The sequence below is a fragment of the Rhineura floridana genome, chromosome 11 (assembly GCF_030035675.1).
Source record: "Rhineura floridana isolate rRhiFlo1 chromosome 11, rRhiFlo1.hap2, whole genome shotgun sequence".
NCBI classification, from domain to species: domain Eukaryota; kingdom Metazoa; phylum Chordata; class Lepidosauria; order Squamata; family Rhineuridae; genus Rhineura; species Rhineura floridana.
In genome coordinates this window covers 26,815,440-26,835,081 of record NC_084490.1, presented here as the reverse complement: position 1 = coordinate 26,835,081, position 19,642 = coordinate 26,815,440, and the positions used below count along the sequence as shown (strand labels likewise).

The window sequence follows — 19,642 nt, the reverse complement described above, 5'->3', positions numbered from 1 at the left end:
ACATAGTTTGATCCATAATAAGTTCTACAACTGTTTTAACCATGACATATATTATTTCATTCTGGATTTCAGGACTAGCGTATTCAGCATTTGCAGGAATCATTTTCATGACTTATTTTTAAAAAATATTTTCTCATAAAAAACACAAATTATTGTAAAGAGAGTCCACTTGCATCCACTCTTAATTGTTCACACCCTGAATCACCTCTGAAAGACAATTGACTGACAACTAAAATTTGAATTAATTCATCAATACATTTCATAGAGTATCTGTTATTTTCTATTACTTGAATACACTTTTTTTCCCTGAGTGGTTTCTCCTGTTAATTCTCACTTTTGTTGGTTGAATTGGTCCAGAAAACCATCCATTGTATTTTTTTATGGGCTACTGACTTTGCATGTTTGGAAAATCCTTTCCCTGCTTCTGCTGCATGCTTCCAGTCAGTGCATCTTGTATTTACAAATGCCGAGCTGGAGTTTCCAACAGGAAATTATATACAAACAAAACAAAATGCAGCATCTCTACTTACTGAGTACTTCAGCCACTCCCATGTATGTATGTCCAGATATTGTGGACCCTATGATGAAATATGAGGCTGTGTAGGTTTAGAATCACCTAAGTCTGTTGGTATGGTTACAGGTAAGTTAGCTGAATTTCTTGTCAAATATTTCAGTGGTACATTTTCTTTTTGGAGCAGGAGTGGGCCTACTGATAGTAGATAAAGTTTTAGATTGAGCTTTTTTTTTTCTTCTGGTAAAGGTGCCACTACATTGCCTCTGACAGAAGTTTCTGTTCCAGATGTATCTCCAGCAAAAGAAACTTATGATGAATGTTTGGTTTGAAGTCATGATGATAATAATGGTAATGGTTAACTGGGGATCAGTGTTTCCCCCAGCCAGGGAAAAAGTATAGCTCATCTCCCCACCCACTAGCCAAGAGTTAAAATATATTTCCTAGCCAAAATGTGTTTTTTTAATAATACCAGGAGCACTATTTGCATAACAGGCAACACTTTTGCTGCTGCTACATGTAATCAGCTCCTTCCTTGGCCTAGCAAACATAGACTCCTGAATCTCACCTCCCTGCTGCAGCAATTGCTTCTTTGATAGACATCATATCATTAAAATGAGTTCTTGTTTGGTATCTCATTGGCAGGTATGAAAAATGTGCCTACCTCCTCAGTCCCTGATTTGTGAATTTTGATACATAAGAACAAATTGTCCAGGATTGTAAATCTTCCTTCCTTCCATTTTAATCTCTGCCTCCTTATAACATGATTTTTCATGGTAGGCAAAATTCCATCACAGCACCAACCAAAAATAATAGCATCTGTAGCTTTAAGAAGAAAAACAAAGGCTTTCCTCTTGGTTTTCTATAATTTCTGAAATATTTTTAATTTGTAAAAAAAAAAGGCAGAAAAAGCAGGGGGGAGGACCCCTAACCCCCCCCCCAGCTATGAGCCTGGATATTCATTGTGTACTTTGCTTCACCACAACATTTTCTGCAAAACAATCCTGAATGTTGCCAAGTGAATTTGAAGCTACTCCTCCATCTTCTGTATGTGAAGAATGAAGTTGGAATGCAGTGGCAGCCATAACATTTTGACTTGGTAGGGATGCAAATTTTAATCTTGCCGTTTTCATCACAACAGGACTTGTACAACACTTATTTAGCAAAGTATGTCATTACCATGTGCAGAGTGCTACTGTTTCTTCACTAAAAATATATCCATTGTCTCCACATCTATAAGTCAAAGAACTTCCATATAAGGAGGCCAAGTACGATTATCAGACAGGGTTGACTCCATCACTCTTAATCAGAAACTAAGCCTTACCACATGACATGAGTATTTTAATTCATGTATTTATTATACCTACACATCCATTGCCAAAAACCTAAATGTAACCCACAAATATCCCCACATTAAATAGGAGAAGTGGGCAGGTTCAGTCTCTTCTGACAGTGCGATTCCCATCCATAGTTGCAGTAAAAAAACATACAAGGATCAAAATTAAATATATATTGAAGAAAAATAGTTCTCATATTATCACAACAGATAATAATACTCTTAGTACTATTAACAATCTGGCTGCTATTCCTTCATAGCAGTAAAGAAATTACAATTCTTTTTTTTTAACAGCTAATAAGATGCAAAGTAGAGGGAAAAAACCCAATCAAGCAAGTTCACAGTCCTTTAGATTTGCTGTTGTTTTCTTGTGCAGGTGGCAAAATCTTCTTTTGTAGCTGCTTGGCTCCTAAAAACAATCAAAGCAGTCCCGTGAATAACACTGAGTTTGCTGGCCTTTCCATCCCTTCTGGAGCAGCTTCCTCTTGAGTTGGTCTGGTCTGCTGGAATCTTCGCAGAGAAGCCAGACCACCCTGAAAGTTACTTACTGAGCATGCTTCAATAGCTGGTTCTAGAAGAAGAGGGGAACGGTAATAGCCACACCCAATGCCAGCAAACACAGGCATGCTGTATTTATCATTCTTTTTAACAATGCTGGTAACAACTGACGCATGGGTTACGAAAACACACACAAAACTTAAAATGCTCCCCACTGCACTTTTCCTCCCTGCAAAAATAATTTTAACTCTTCATTATCCCAAACACTTCCCCCTCTAAATGAAAAGAACAAAGTATTCCAACCAACAGACTTTTTATTATTATTATTATTTGAGCCAGGGCATAGCAGAACGTATTTGCAATGTATAGCCCAGTCCTGAAAATGTGAAGTAATAAGCTCTGCAGAGTACATCTCAGCAGACTAATCATAATTAGCTTCTGTAATGTCAGAATCTTGGGGGAATATTTCCCAGGATTGGGGAAAGATGTGGAGTCATATCCAGACAGTCATAGAGCCCAAACTTCTCATTTTAGAAATCACTGACAACACACACACACACGCAAGAAATAATAGCATAAACATTTCCCTCTATTTCTCCGTATTGAACATATTCTGAATTTAAGCTGGGGGAGGCAGTCATTGGAAGCAGATTGACCTAGAAATGTGAAGGCCTTGAAAAAATGGGGAAAAGGTGTTTTTTCTCCCCCTTCCCAAATTTTTATCTATTTTTCTGACCTTTCACATCTCTAGATCCGCACACCTTTTCTGGAAATATTCTGGAAAATACTCTGGAATTGCAAGTGGCTCAGATCAACTTCCCCTCCTCCACTCAGGTTATAATAAGTGAATGCAGGGAAATGGTTAATATAGTTTGTTGCAAGTATCTGGCCTTTAGGGAAACAGCTCTGACCATGCTCAGAATCCACACATGATTTGATACAGGCTAAGGCTACCACACAGGGCTATTTTTGAAGCAGTCCTGACTCCTCCCTACTATCTCTGAATCCTCTCTAATTTGTCATGCTGGCTGTTCTGGATAACATAATGATAGATGGAGTGGGAGCCTGCCCAGGAGGGTTTACAAACAGGCAGGCCTGGGAGGGACCACTCTTCCATAGCTATACTTCTGGATTAGGATTGGCTGATTGGTGCATAGCGCTGATTGGCTAGAACACATAAGACAGAGAGAAATACCTTCACTAGCCTCTGCAATTATTGGCAGGGCTGTGGCCCAGTAGTTCTAGTGGGCCCACCTCTACTATTGAAGGGTCCAAATGCATTACTTGGTGGTTAAACAACTTGCAACTCTCATTTCAGTTCAGTGCCTAAGAACTACCAGCACATCCTGGCCTTGGCATTTGCTGTAAGAGAGATAAATCAAAATCCCAGCATCTTACCAAACATGTCTTTGGGGTTTCACATCCTCAACAGCTACTTCACTGCAAAGATGACCTGTAAGGCCACCCTCAGCCTGCTTTCCACACAACATAGGTTTGTCCCAAACTTCAAGTGTGACAACCAGAACAATCTGATGGCTCTCATTGGAGGACTGATGTCTAAAACCTCTGTCAATATTGGCACTTTCTATGCCAACTACAAGATTCCACAGGTCAGACATATGTATTAAGGTAGAAAGTGTTACAACTGTGGTCTCTTCCAATCCATCTGACAAACAACTATGCATTTCCTTTCAGCTCACATATGGATCATTTTCTCCAGTGCAGGATGACAAAACTCTATTTTCATCTTTGTACCAGATGGTCCCAGGTCAAACCCATCAGTATATGGGAGCTATCAGATTACTTCACCACTTCAGATGGACATGGATTGGGCTCTTTGCTGTGGATGATGACAATGGGGACAAGTTTTTGCAGACCATGGTGCCCATGCTTTCTGAAAATGGCATCTGTTATGCCTTCATAGTGAGAACACCAAAACAGGCTTATGTGGATAAGTTGATAGATGTGCTCTTGGGACAAATGGAGAAATATGCAGTTCTTATGGACAAAAAAGCCAATGTATTTTTTGTACATGCAGAGCCTCCAACCTTCCAGGGTTTGAGATTGTTTCTGTTTATGGCACCCTTCTTTTCATTGCCACCTCTGGGTAAAGTGTGGATTGTTACATCCCACTGGGATTTTGCATCACTGTCTGTTCAAAAGAATTGGGATATACAGATGTTCCATGGTTCCATATCCTTCACGGTTCACTCAAAGCAGCCCTTAGGATTCCAAAAGTTCCTTCAGATGATCAGACCTTCCTGGGACAAAGGAGATGGCTTTATCCAAAACTTCTGGGAACAAGCATTCAACTGTCCATTAAAAATGTCTAATATGATTGAAGTGAGTCAAAAGGCCTGCACAGGGAATGAAAAGATGGAGACTCTTCCTGGAATTTTGTTTGAAATGAACATGACTGGCCACAGCTACAATGTCTACAATGCTGTCTATGCTGTGGCACATGCTTTGCAAGCCATTTATGAACCAATCTTCAAACACAGAAACTTGGGCAAAGGACAGAGACAGATTTTTTGTAATATTCGTTCGTGGCAAGTAATTATACCTTAATACATTTTTTTAAAAAAAACAAAAAACCATGGCTACCATGTGATTAATAGGTAGAGGAAATTCTGTCCTCTGAATTGGTAGGAGAAAATAAAACCCTGAAAAACTATGGTTTCAAACATTATTTGAGCAAATGTTTCTAGTCAGTGTATAATGTATAATAGCCAGCTTTGTTTCTTGCAATACATTTGGAGTTAGAGGGAAGAAAATGTCAGCTATAAAAATAAAATCACCACTCATGGCTAAACATATAAAAATGCATATTAGCTTATAGCGAAACTTAGTGAAGCTCATTGGAAGCAGCACTCTGTTTTCTTTCTCCCTTCTCTTTTTCTTAGCTGCATCAGTTTTTAAAGAGCATATTCTTCAACAATACTCTTGGAGACACTATTGCTTTTAATGAAAACGGAGAATTAGTTGCTGGCTTTGACATTACAAACTGGTCAGTCTTTGCAAATGGCTCTGTTCTTAGAGTAAACATTGGAAGACTGGATCCTCAGGCTCCACCAGGCCAAAAATTAAGCATCCATGATGACCGAATCGTATGGCACAGAAGCTTCAATGAGGTGAAACCTAACTTCCTGCCAATGCTGGATTTTTTTAAAAAAGACAAAATTTCCATTCTGGACAAAGTATTGCTTATCCTTGAAGTTCTGTACTGGACTAAAAGTTTTGTCTTTTGTTAAACCACAGCTTTCCCTTTGATTTTAAAGAAAAATAATGATCCAAGTCTCCTCTCCTCTGCACCTTTGTGATATAGATAAATACATTATATCATTTTCACTGTCAGCTTCTATGGTCTCTGCATTAGACATTCTTTATCCAATAAACTCTTGGGGAGGAACAATAACCCAGACATCATTGAATTTATTTTGAATTCTGAAGTGACATTATTTCACCTTACCAGCAATACTGTACTCCAGAGATTTTCTAGACATATTTTATTGATGGTAATAAACCTTAATGATTCTGTACAGGTGCTGCCTCTTTCTGTGTGCAACGACAACTGCCATCCTGGCTACAGCAGGAAAAAGAAGGAAGGAGAGAAATTTTGCTGCTATGACTGTGCTTTGTGTCCGGAAGGGATGATCTCGGACAAGAAGGGTAGGAGGCGTAATGTACAGAGACATCAGACATAATCTATAGCAGAGTATATAGAGTAAGACTGATATGATGATGGATCTTGCAGTCTAGAGGAGCAACAGCTTCTTGGGTCTCCTTGGTTACTGAAAGTATTTATTAATTTATTTCAGAATTTATATACTACATGTTTATTAAAAATGGAATTCAGTGTGGGGGACATTTTAAGAAATCCACAATGCTAAAAACATGTCTTTAAACATAAATGCAACAAAATTGAAAGCAATAAATCTAATCCGCTTGAGGGAAAAAAAGCAGTTTAAAATGCTTAGGGAAATAAAAAGTTTTAATCTGGTGCCAAAAAGAATAAAGGGTTGGCACAGGCTTGTCTCCCACAGAAAGTATTCCTAGTGACTGCATGTCAACACAGAAAAAACCCTCTCTTTATTGTTTCTTTTCTTTCAAAAGATCTGTTTTTAAAAGGAGACTCAAGGTGGTTTATAGACTAATACCAGCAGAATAAAACAATTCTAACCCACCCCAAATACACATTAGGAGCTGCACCTCTGCTCACTCCACTCACTAAACCCTACCTGTCATGGCATTGGTAACCCCCTAGAGCAGCCTTTCCTAACCTTTGGGTCCCTAGATGTTGCTGGAGTACTGCTCCCATAATTCCTGACCATTGGCCATGTGGGCTGGGGCTGATGGGAGTGGTAGTCCAACAACATCTGGGGACCCAAAGGGTGGGAGAGGCTGCCCTAGAGTTTCCCCTCTTACCCCATGCAACTACTCAATTCTCTTTCCAACTTCCCTACCCCATTTCTGAAGCCTCTTTCTATTCTGTAGCCCAACTTTGCACCCCTGTTTACATTCATACCCATACCATGCCTCCTCCTCCCCCTCCTTTTCTGCAACTCCCCCCATGCATACAATCCACTCACATGGTAACCTCCTGCACCTTTGTCCTCCCACACATTGCAACCACTAAGCACCTTTTTCACCTTCTGCCCAAGTATGAAGCCACCATTACCCTTCAGCCCCTTTCACACCTGTTTTCATGTTGACCCTCATTCCCATGCCTCCTACTCCCTCCTTTTTTGCAAAATCCCTTGGCCTCCCTCATTTTCACTTTCACCCCTTTTTCTTTCCTCCTTCTCCCTCAACTCTCCCTTGCGCACAGACCACCCACATCTCTATGACTTTTTCTCCCTTCTATTCTGCTGCCCATTTCTGCATGACATATACAGTTTTCATCTTAATCCCTTTTCGTTCCTCCTTTGCTCAATTCCCCCCTACACAGAGACCACCTCATTTCCATACTTCCCTTCTGTTCTGTAGCGCCCTTTACATGCACGCGTACCTAGGTACCAAGCCAGTAAGCGGTTCTGCAGTGTAGGTCAGTATTATTATTAACATATTACAGAATTCAAAGCAGGCATGGACTGAGTCATCCAACAGGTATCTTTTCCATTTGAGATCTGTAGCAGGCTCAGAACAAAGACATATTTATTTATTATAATCCACACTTCCAAAAGAATATATTAAGGCAGAATGAAACATATGAAAAAATCAGTAAATAAACCCCATAAAAGCATCATTAAAAACATCAACAATAAATACAGAGTGGTTAAAAACAAACAATTCAAATTGCAAAAGCCTGTCCAAACAATATAGTTTTCAAAAGACATCTAAAAGGAGAGATACTCCCTGCTGAAACTCTATTGGTAGGGATTTCCACAGGGCAGAATATGCCACCCTAAAGGCTCTGTCCCTGGTGAAGGCAAACTGAATCTCAAGGATGTGAGGTGACTTTTGTGACCAGGAGTGCTTTTTCCTAGCTCTGGCTGGTATGCCAACTGCCACCACTGCTGTCACGTTCAAGGAATGGTAGCAGGTGGCAAACGGGCCAGAGCTGGTAAAAAGCACTCCTGGTCACAAAAGTCACTTCGGTCACAAAAGTCACTTGGGTCTCTAGTGACAGAGATGGATGAAGGAGTACCCCCCTAGTGAATTTGGTCCATCAGAGGAGGTGCAACCCCATCCAGAACAGTCAGTTTACCTCTCAGACACGGGAAACACCCACCAACAAGGCCTCTGTCTTTCCAGTATTCAAGCTCATGACACATTGATTCAGTGCAGTGGGAAAACTGACTTGGAATCATGAGACCGCACACACAAAAGGCATTTTCAATATCTGTTTCAAATTCTGCAGCTTATTATGCATAAATGTGCATCAAAGTCTTGAAATACTTAAATAGCTCTCCTTGTTTACAGATGTAGATGCCTGTGTGAAATGTCCAGAAGATCAGTATCCCAACAAGGTCCAAAATCAATGCATTCCCAGGGTAATAAGCTACCTCTCATATGAAGAACCTTTAGGGATCACTTTAGCTTTGCTTGCAGTTGCTTTTGCTATGATAACAGCTCTGGTACTTGGAATCTTTTTGAAGTACCGGGACACTCCCATCGTCAAAGCCAACAATCAGACTCTCACCTACATCCTCCTTGTCTCCCTCCTTCTTTGCTTCCTCTGCTCTTTGCTGTTCATTGGAGAGCCAAAAGAGATGACCTGCCTTCTCCAGCACATGGCTTTTACCATCATCTTCTCAGTGGCCCTTTCCAGTATTTTAGCAAAGACCATCACTGTGGTTCTGGCTTTCATGGCAACCAAACCAGGATCCAAGATGAGGAAATGGGTGGGGAAAAGCTTAGCAAATTCAATTGTCTTTTCTGGCTCTTTTATTCAAGCAGGACTTTGCATGGTTTGGCTAGGTACTGCTCCTCCATTCCCAGATATGGACATGCACTCACTAAATGGGATAATAATAGTAGAATGTAATGAGGGCTCATCTACCTTGTTTTACTGTAATTTGGGCTACATGGGTTTCCTGGCCATTGTAAGCTTTACTGTGGCTTTCCTAGCTAGGACATTGCCAGATACTTTCAATGAAGCCAAGTTCATCACTTTCAGCATGTTGGTGTTTTGCAGCGTTTGGGTGTCCTTTGTTCCTTCTTACCTGAGCACCAAGGGGAAATACATGGTGGCTGTGGAGGTTTTCTCTATCTTATCCTCCAGTGTGGGTGTACTGGGCTGCATCTTTTCTCCTAAATGCTATATCATTGTGCTGAGGCCCAAACTGAATACCAGGGAACAGCTAATTGGGAGAAGAACAGTATAAATGCATAGAGTTATATTAAATGGTGTTTTACACTAGCATAGGTACTGCTGAATGTGCAAGTGCGGCATCCCCTTTTTTGTCAGTCTCCAGTAACAATTGCAGGCCTCAGTGTCATATTCCATACCTCCCCCAACCCCAAGGAAGAGCATTTGTGAGAACAGGTGCTGCCTTGCATAAGAAGGATCAGCAAAAACAGTGTATCCCGTCTTCAATAAGCAAAAGTGCTCTGTTACTGTTAAGAAACCACTAGATACATACAATCCATATAAATCAGAATCTCTTTTTAAATTTTTTAAATATTTTCTTACAAGAAAATAAAGTGTATGGTTGAATATTGTCATGAAATGTATCGTCATGTAGCAGTCATGGAATGAGAGGAGAGGTCCTCTTCTGGATAAGGAATTGGTTAAGAAGCAGAAAGCAGAAAGTAATAAATGGACAGTTCTCCCAATGGAGGGCTGTAGAAAGTGGAGTCCCTCAAGGATCGGTATTGGGACCTGTACAGCTAATTGGGAGAAGAACAGTATAAATGCATAGAGTTATATTAAATGGTGTTTTACACTAGCATAGGTACTGCTGAACGTGCAAGTGCAGCATCCCCGTTTTTTGTCAGTCTCCAGTAACAACTGCAGGCCTCAGTGTCATATTCCATACCTCCCCCAATCCCCAGGAAGAGCATTTGTGAGAACAGGTGCTAAAAACAGTGTATCCCATGTTCAACAAGCAAAAGTGCTCTGTTACTGTTAAGAAACCACTAGATACATACAATCCATATAAATCAGAATCTCTTTTTTAAAATTTCTTACAAGAAAATAATGTGTACGGTTGAATATTGTCATGAAATGTATCGTTCCTTAGGATAATAAATGTAATCTATTTCTCAACAAATTTATGTGTTGATTTTTCTTTTTTGTTTCTTGGGTCATTTGTAATTAATAAGTGTTGATTCCTGTCCTCTCTATATTTCTTGGGAGTAAGTCCCACTAATTTTGTGTACTCTGATGTTGTGTGTATAGCTTTGCAACCTCATTGAGATTGGAATCATATGAGGACTTATCGGGGAGTAAGAACTCAGTGGATCTTACTTATGGGTTGCCATACACAGCAATGTACCATCAATGACTTACTGTCCAAATCATTTTTCTGAATCCTCCAAGGTTCCTCAGTGATTATTTCCTGAAAATTCAGAAAACTCTTTTGATTTGAGACCTTGAAGATCTATAATCATCATCATCATCATTGCTTGATACCCAAAGGTCCTCAAGTGACTAACACAATTTTAAAACTAAAACAATTAAAACACACTATAAAAACAGTAATAAACAATAGAATATAACACACACACAGGCATAGTCACAGGAAAAGTTTGGCAGCATATTAAAACAAAACATCATATCAATCTAGGAAATGCATGGGAGAAAAGATACATCTTTACCTGGTGCTGAAAAGGTGGGGAACCACAACTGAAAAGGCCCTCTCCCTTGTCACCACTCTCTGAGCCTCTCTCAGCAGTGGGACCTGGAGAAGGGTCTCGGAGGAAGATCTAAGGGTAGGTTCATATCAGGAGAGGTGTTCCAGAAAATATTCTTCTTATACAGTCAAGGGGATACACATTTTCAGTAAATGAATGAATGAGTAATAAACATGTTATGTTATATAATGGGATTGTTTTGATATATTTGTACAATGGGCCTCTGACCTTTCAGGTTAGAGATCATCCCGTCTGGACAGGGAGTACAATCATAGCAGCAAACTTTCTGTCCCTCCTTTTTCCTGATGTGGCCAGGACACCAGTTGTCATTGTACACTGATATGGGCAACACCCATCTGTCATGAAATCTTGCCTCCAAGAGCCACGATTTCATCCTTCAGACCCAATACCCCCCCCTTAGGGCAATTGATTTGGAATCCAATCACCAAATTCCCCTTGCCAAGGCTGTGCAAACCAACACCAATCCTGCAAGGTAGAAGATAGGCTGCCACCACCCCTTCACTGGTTCAACTCAGAGCTAGGGGAACTCAGAGCCCAGAAATAGGTAAACCAAGGTTCAATAAGACAAGAGCCAAACTTACACTCCTTGTCCAGAAACCTCTGGTAAAACCAAAATATACTTCTGCTTAACTCCTTGGTAGTTTTGTGGTCAAATGGTCAAGGTGCTGGATTCAGAACCACCTTCCCCCTCAATGAACACACCAGGTTAATAAGAAGTAGCTTTATTAAAAATATAAGTGCACATTAATATATAGCAGCAAAAGAATTCCTCAAAACCACACACCCAACCAGGGGTCCAGGTATAACATAAATGAGTTCACACACACAACAGAAAATAATAAACTATCTAGCCTCATCTACTTACTTAGAGGTAGTTGTTGGTAGGTCTCATCTCTCCACAGAGAGAAGAGTATCAGGATAACAAGAAGCAGTGGAACCCCACATAGGTAACCACCCGTCAAGATGGAAACCCAGGGGAACAAAGGCTATGGTCTTAGACCCTATACTTAAGGAAAAAGAAACCTAATGGTCCAGGATGAATTAACCAATCGGGGCTTTGTGATGTAATCCTCTTCCCAAAGCTTCTTCACTTTTTCACACCTTGCAGGCCCCCTTCCCATCTCTGATCTCAACCTTCTGAAGGCTGCATGGCCTTGAGTACCCGGCTCCTACTGATTAGCAGAGATAAACAGGTGTTTCTGTTCAGGCCTCCCCAACTGCTTGCAGCTGGAAACAAAACTCAAAATTTTCCTCTCACAGAGGCCTGTCTCCTTCCAAGATGTAACTCCCATAGTTCCTTGTAACTGAACTATGATATAAAATCCAGGTTAACAAATTCACAGAAATTTACAATTTCATGACACCATCCATAAACATTAAAAAGAGTTTAACAATAAGATACTGGTCTTCTTCACACATTCACCTCCCACATGATTAGCATTATATGAAGAGAAGCATGAGGAGGAAACTCTGGATGAGCCAGTTAGCCTTGGGTTATCTGTCACAGTCTAGTCATCCATTCTCACTGCCCTCCATGTGCTGTGAGCTGAATGTGTGAAGTGGAGAGCCTTCTGTTCTCCCATCAGCTTTCCACAGTGTTTTGAATCCTACATGTAGGTCTCAAAATATGGTCGGTGGCAGGGATGACTAGGCATAATTGGGAATAGCAATGGAGCTTTGTCCATTACCTCCACATCAGATGATTCCAGTGATGTGGGGTATGTACACCTGACAAGGGCTAGCATGTTTTAAGAATGGCAAATTGTGGGATGCTGACTTTTAATGATAGCATTGGGTTCAGTTTGGTTCAGAAGGGAGCTGGGCTTGGTTTGGAGGAAAACCTTTGAAAAGTTTACTTAAGCTAATACTTTTCTGAAGTCTTCTAATCAGCTGCTTTGTCTTCCTAATGTTGCAACATAGCTGCTACTTCTGTAATGAAGGGATGGAGGAATAAGGAAGGAAGGTGACATCCTATCTCACTCTCGGGGTTAGACGCGGGAGACTGTTATGTTCTCTCCATCTCTTTTTTAGAAGCATATAATAGTAGAATTGGAAGAGGCCTATAAGGCAATCAAGTCCAATCCCCTGATCAGTGCAATAATCCAGGTTAAAGCATACCCGCCAGATAGCTGTCCAGCTGCCTCTTAAATGTCTCCAGTGTTGTAGACACCACCATAGGTAAGTGGTTCCATCGTTCAGCCAAAATCTGGCTTCCTGTAACTTGAGCTTATTATTCTGTGCCCTGCACTCTGGGATGATTGAAGAGATCCTGGCCCTCCTCTATGTGGCAACCTTTCAAGTACTTGAAGAGTGTTATCATATCTTCTCTCAGCCTTCTCAAGGCTAAACACACCCAGTTCTTTCAGTCTCTCTTGATAGGGTTTTGTTTCCCATTTCCTGATCATCCTTTTTGCCCTCCCCTGAACTTGTTCCAGTTTGTCTGCATCCTTCTTAACGTGCAGTGTCCAGAACTGGATGCAGTACTCAAGATGAGGCCTGGCCTATGTCAAATAGAGGGGAACTAGTACTTCATGTGGTTTAGAAACTATATTTCTATTAATGCAGCCTAAAATAGCATTTGACCTTTTTTGCAGCCACATTGCACTGTTGGCTGATATTCAGCTTGTCATCAACAGAAATTCCAAGATCTTTCTCTCATGTAGTATTGCTGAGCCAAGCATCCCCCAGCTTAGAACTATGCATTCCTAGGTGTAGAACATTGCAGTTATCCCAATTATATTTCATTTCAGCCTGATGATCTAGCCTATCAAGGTCACTTTGAATTTTGTTTCTGTTTTCCAAGGTATTAACTATCCTTCCCAATATTATGTCATCTGCAAATCTGATAAGCATTCCCTGCACCTCCTCATCCAAGAAGAGCTCTCCCCATCCAAGACAGCCAGTGTGGTATAGTGGTTAGAATGTTGGACAAGGACCTGGGAGAGCAAGGTCGAATTCCCACTCAGCCCTGAAGCTCACTGGATGACCTTGGGCCAGTTACTCCCTCTCAGCCTAATCTACCTCACTGGGTTGTTATGAGGTTTAACTGAGGAGGGGGAGAACCATGTACACCACCTTGAGCTTCTTGAAGAAAAGGTGGGATATAAATGCTATAAATAATAACATAATAATAGTTATTAATAAAAATGTTAAAGAGTACTGGGCCCAGGACCTGTGGTACCCTGCTTGTTACCTCCCCACAGTTTGTGAAAGAACCATTGATAAACACTTTGAGTAGATTCTGTAGCCAACTGTGGATCCACGTGATAGTTGTTCCATCCAGCTCACATTTAGCTAGCTTGCTAATCAGAATATGATTGGGCACTTTGTCAAAAGCTTTGCTGCAGTCAAGATATATTATTTCCACAGCATTCCCACAGTCTACCGGAAGCAATGCGGCATTTATTTATTGCATTTATATACCCTCCATAGCCAAAGCTCTCTGGGTCGTTTACAACCATTAAAAACACTAAAAACAAATATACAGATTTAAAAACACATTTTAAAAAGCAATTTAAAAATGGAAATGTATGGCATCCCATGCTGTGGGGGGATATCAAGAAGTGCATAACAACAACAACAACAACAACAGTAAATTGAGGGGCAGCTTTGTTTTTTATAATATTTAAAGCATAATTAGAGGATGGGGAGTTCCATGTAAACACATAGAAGAGTTCCCTTTCCCCTTCCTCTCTGATTCATTTTCAAACGGCAGCCAGACTGCTAATCTTACTCAGTTTGTTCCATGAAGCAGAAGCACAGCTTTTTAAAAGGGCAATGAAACAGGCTGGACAATGGCTAGAGCGCAAGTGGTGAAAGATGTGCTGTGAGGCTGATCGGGGATGAGTAAAACATCATAATTGTGCCTACTGTGTGGCGGTGAGGGCAGCAAAGAAGGCCCACTTCTCTGCCTCCATCACATCCTCAAGTAGCCATCCAGTGGGGCTTTTTCATATTTGCAGGAGTCTGTTGACATCAACCGCAGGAAATGGAGTTTTAGACTCTTCGGAGGCCCACTGTGAATTGTTTGCAAGGCACTTTGAGGGTAATGTTGCTCACCTCCGTAGCAGTCTTGATGCCCCCTCTACATCTACTGTAGTCCCCAATGAGGTGTCCAGTGCAATGTCTGCTGCAACTTCTTGGGAATGGTTTCAGTTGATGCGGCCTGATGAAATAGACAAGGTGCTTGCGATGATGCGGCCAGCAAAGTGTCCTCTTGACCCTTGCCTATCTTGGCTTATTAAAGCTTGCCGAGGGGGTTTGACCAAGTGGATCTAGAGTGTGGTCAATGCATCATTGCAGGAGGGAGTGGTTCCAGCCACCTTGGAAGAGGTCGTGATCTGATCATTCCTGAAAAAGCCCACCCTGGACCCATTGGTTTGTGATAACTACCGACCGGTTGAAAATACCCCCTTTTTAGGGAAGGTGATTGAGAGGGTTGTGGCACAGCAATTGCAAGTTCTCTTGGATGAAACAGATTATCTTGACCCATCCCAGTCTGGGTTCAAGCCTGGTCATGGGACTGAATCAACCTTATTTGCCCTGATGGATGACTTTTATCGGGAGAAGGACAGGGGGAGTGTGACCCTGTTATTCTTACTTGATCTCTCAGCAGCTTTTGATACCGTTGACCATGGTATCCTTCTGGGCTGACTTGGTGAGATGGGTATTGGAGGAACTGTTTTACAGTGGTTCCAATCCTATCTCCAAGGTTGCTCTCAGAATAGCATTGGGTGACTGTCTTTCGGACCCTGGCAGCTGTGCTGTGGGGTGCCTCAGGATACTATCTTGTCCCCCATGCTGTTTAACATCTATATGAAGTCCTTGGGAGCAGTCATCAGGAGATTTGGGGTGAGGTGTCAGCAGTATTTATTTATTTATTTATTTATTCATTGCACTTGTATACCGCCCCATAGCCGAAGCTCTCTGGGTGGTTTACAGCAATCAAAAACATTAAAACAAATACACAATTTAAAACAAATCTTTTAAAAACAATTTAAAACACAATTTTAAAATTCAAAACAATATAAAAACAAATTTAAAAACACATGCTAAAATGCCTGGGAGAAGAGGAAAGTCTTGACCTGGCACCGAAAAGATAACAGTGTTGGCACCAGGTGCACCTCATCAACTAGATCATTCCATAATTTGGCGGCCACCACTGAGAAGGCCCTCTCCCTTGTTGCCCCCCTCCGAGCTTCCCTTGGAGGAGGCACCCGGAGGAGGGCCTTTGATTTTGAACATAGTGTACAGGTGGGTTCGTATCGGGAGAGGCGTTCCATCAGGTATTGTGGTCCCAAGCCATGTAAGGCTTTATAGGTCAAAACCAGCACCTTGAATCGAGCTCGGAAACATACAGTATGCTGCTGATACCCAGCTCTATTTCTCCATAACATCCGAATCTGGAGAGGCTGTGCAAGCCCTTCCTCTCTGATCCATTTGGGGAATAAGGTCATTTGAAGAATGTGGTGGGGATGGGTGTGTGGGTGAAGAGAGTATTTGCACTGCCCTAGTTTTAGAGGATATCTTCAAAGTGCTAGGGATGGTGGAGAACATCTGCTAAATTGGACTTAGTACTGGATTCCGACTGAAATTGGGGTCTGCTATGTTTCAGACGGGCACTGATGTCTTGTGCTGGGCCATGGCTGTAATTGGCATGGATTTTGCAGCTGTGGCTTCAATGGCATGGATTTTAAAAAAAACATTTTCCTCCTATTTTGCATAATTATCTTCATAATTTCCTCAAAGTCGCTACATACATAACAGTGTAGGTGTGATAATGATTACCATTTGTCCATTATATATTATGAAAAAATGTGTTATTATTGCCATATATTGCAAAAGATATTGTCTGACTGCCCTGCCCTATATATGTCATTAGGGTTGCAGTACACCTGCCAGTACCGATCCTGTCACATTCCATCAAACTGCAATTTAGTTTCATCCCATCTTTGTTTATTTTTGCTAACTTGTGCTTTTCCCCGGTTCAGTTAAAGAGCACTGAAGGGGTTACCATAACAAATTAACAGAGAAGCCTAGATGAACCCACATGAAGGAAGGGCGGGGGGAAGGAAGGGGAAATAAAAAAGTGAGAGGCTGAGTTTACTTTGCTGACTTGAAACTGTCCAGTTGCAAGGTTGTTTTAAAATTTTACCAATTGGATAGCATTGTTTGGAATAAAAACAAATCTGGCTGTGATCTTTGGCTAAATTTAACAATAGTCTTGTTAATATTCTTCTGGGGAGAGAGAGCCTGGACTGCTGAGGGTATGTAGCATTTAATTTTCAAAGAAGAAAGTTATAATTGTAGGTAGCTGTCTTGTTGTGTGGCATTGTCAAGTTCAACAACACACTTGGGAATTGATTATCTCTTCTGACATTGTCAAAAATACTAGTTTCCTTCTTCCTAACAATGGATTGCCTAAGGCCACAAATAGCAAGGTCAACAATACAATTATCTGCACAATGCTATAAAACTTGTTAATATTCATCTGTGGAGAGGGAGCCTGGACCTCTGAGGGTATGTAGCATTTAATTTTCAAAGATTGTAGGTAGCTGTTTTGTTGTGTGGCATGGCCAAGTTCAACAACACACTTGGGAATTGATTATCTCTTCTGACATGCTCAAAAATACTGGTTTCCTTCTTCCTAACAATGGATTGCTTTATGCACAACTAGCAAGGTCAACAATACATTCAACTGCACAGTGCTATAAAACTCCACATGCTGTTCAGAACTGGATCTAGACATAGGCAAGGCTCTGCCATTCAACTGAATTGACATTTTCATTGATATCATAGGGTATCTTTCCATCAGCTCGTTGCTCTATAATTATTAACAAACAAAACTATACTGTAATTCCTTTCTCCTTGCATAGTTAATCTTCCAGTTTCCACATTGTTTTCTTTTTTTACATTTTTCTCCCTTTTTTGTGCACACACAAGTAAAGTTTTACAAATATGTACTCAAGAAGCTATCTGTTAGGATATTTATTGATTTATCTTAAAGTGAAGTTTAGACTGCAGCCCTATATAATTTCTACTCAGAAGTAAGTCCCATTAAGTGCAGTGGGGCTTACTTCCACATAAATGTGTGTATAGGATTGCAGCCTTTGACTTTTTATTCATCCTAAAATGAGAACCAGAAGAACTAGACAGGATATGCTGTTTGAGGATTCTGATGGAGAATAGGTAATTTAAGGAGTCATTATTAACTGCAGGGCAGGGACTATGATGTAGAGGCATTCTTATTGCCCAATCTGTCAATCAGTGAGCCAGCCCAATAATCTCCCATTCAAGGAAGGTTGTAAGTGATGCTAGTTCAGAAAATGCTGTAGTTGGAGGCATGGGAATCACTGTTAGGAGAGTGAATTTTCCCAACAGTCTTGTGCTGGTGGCACTGTTGATGCTCCTACTGCTATGCCGTACTGTCTGCAAGACACATTCTATTAATTGCAGCATATATGATGATCCCCTCCCTATTCCTCATGAATTTCACCAGACAGGTGAGCTTATGGTTGGTGGGATTGTCTCTCAGGTCTTCTTTGTTCATGATGCTCCATCCTTCATCGAAGCTCCAACACAGATGTTAATCAATGAACCAAGGTAAGGGATGGTTTCACTTGTCAATGTTTCAATAACAAATTCACAGTGGCACAATGCTTATGGACAATTAATTTACTTTTCAGAATTTGAAAAGTAGGATTCTAGAAGGCATGAGGCTCTCCCAGTGATTTTCTTTGCACGGCCTTGTATACAATATGATTTCTTCCAAAAGCCCCATTAAAATGAGTGCAACCTGTGCACATCTATGGGGCTTCCACATAACAAACATGTAGTTTGTTGTTGCCACATTGTTCCTGTTTTCTTCAGCAGTCTATTATCTCTCAAATATGCTCTCATCTTTTCAAAGAAACATAGGAAGCTTCCTTGTGCTTGTCAGGCCATTGGTTGATCTAGCTCAGTGTTGTCTACACTGACTGGCAGTGACTTTCCAGGGTTTCAGGGAGGAGTTTTTCCCAGTCCTACCTTGAGATGCTGGGGATTGAATTTGGAACATTCTGCATGCAAAACAGATGTTCTTCTACTAAGCTACACCCCTTCCCCATTACATTGGGATAGCTTTGTGTTTAGATAGTAGGGATGGGGGGAGATTTGATTCAGTTCACATTTAAAACTGAATGTCTTAAATTTGAATTTTCCGAAACAATTTAAGAACTGAAACACATTCATCCTTCAAAAATTGGCACTGATCCTCATGTTGTGATGCAGTTTTCCAATGAAACAATGTTTACAAGAATGCATACATTAGGGAAAGTGTGCATGAACTTGAATATATCAGTGAAATTAACCTACAAAATGCATTATATCAGGAGAAATTGCTCACAAAAAGTTGTTCATTAGTCAAACCTGCATACAACAATGTGTTTATTAGTAGTAATTCACACTAAAATGCTGAAGAATTTTCTTTTTTAAAAAAATCCACAAATTGCTACAGAAATATGGAGAATTGAATTTGAAATTGGAATCATGAGCAATTCAGACAATTGAAACTGATAGATTCTTCCATCCATTTTAAACAGCAATGAATACTAACTCCTGCCACTTCAACACCTTAATGACTGCATGTATATGGTACGCAGGTTATCAGATCCTCCAGGTGACCTGTTTATTCAGCACCAATTCTGATTTCCATGTGCAAAGTTTATACATTAGATTATATTCAGTCTTTATTGAGCATTTGTTCTGATTATGGTTATATGACAATAAAGAATGAAAGAAAAATTTGATTAAGTTTGCATTTAAAGTGATCTGAACTGTGATTTAATATTTCACATAGTGGATTCAAACTATCCTCATTCCCATGCTGAAGCAAGCTGTTATTCTAACAACCCCGCTCCGCACTTGGGACTTACTGGGTTGCGGGGTGGAATCCTGAGCCTCCATGTTGGAAGAGGGCAAGCGCGCTGGACTGGCATGAT

The 19,642-nt window shown here is 40.7% G+C and overlaps 1 protein-coding gene across 1 annotated transcript; it reads left to right on the top strand.

Moving 5' to 3' along the window:
• The first annotated feature begins 630 nt into the window (after positions 1-630).
• LOC133367627 (vomeronasal type-2 receptor 116-like) lies at positions 631-9,172 on the top strand. The gene is made up of 8 exons (XM_061591722.1): positions 631-640; positions 761-837; positions 2,224-2,279; positions 3,664-3,955; positions 4,041-4,688; positions 5,249-5,452; positions 5,888-6,014; positions 8,268-9,172. The coding sequence occupies exons 1-8, from the start codon at positions 631-633 to the stop codon at positions 9,170-9,172; spliced, it is 2,319 nt and encodes a 772-aa protein (XP_061447706.1).
• Positions 9,173-19,642: the final 10,470 nt, after the last annotated feature.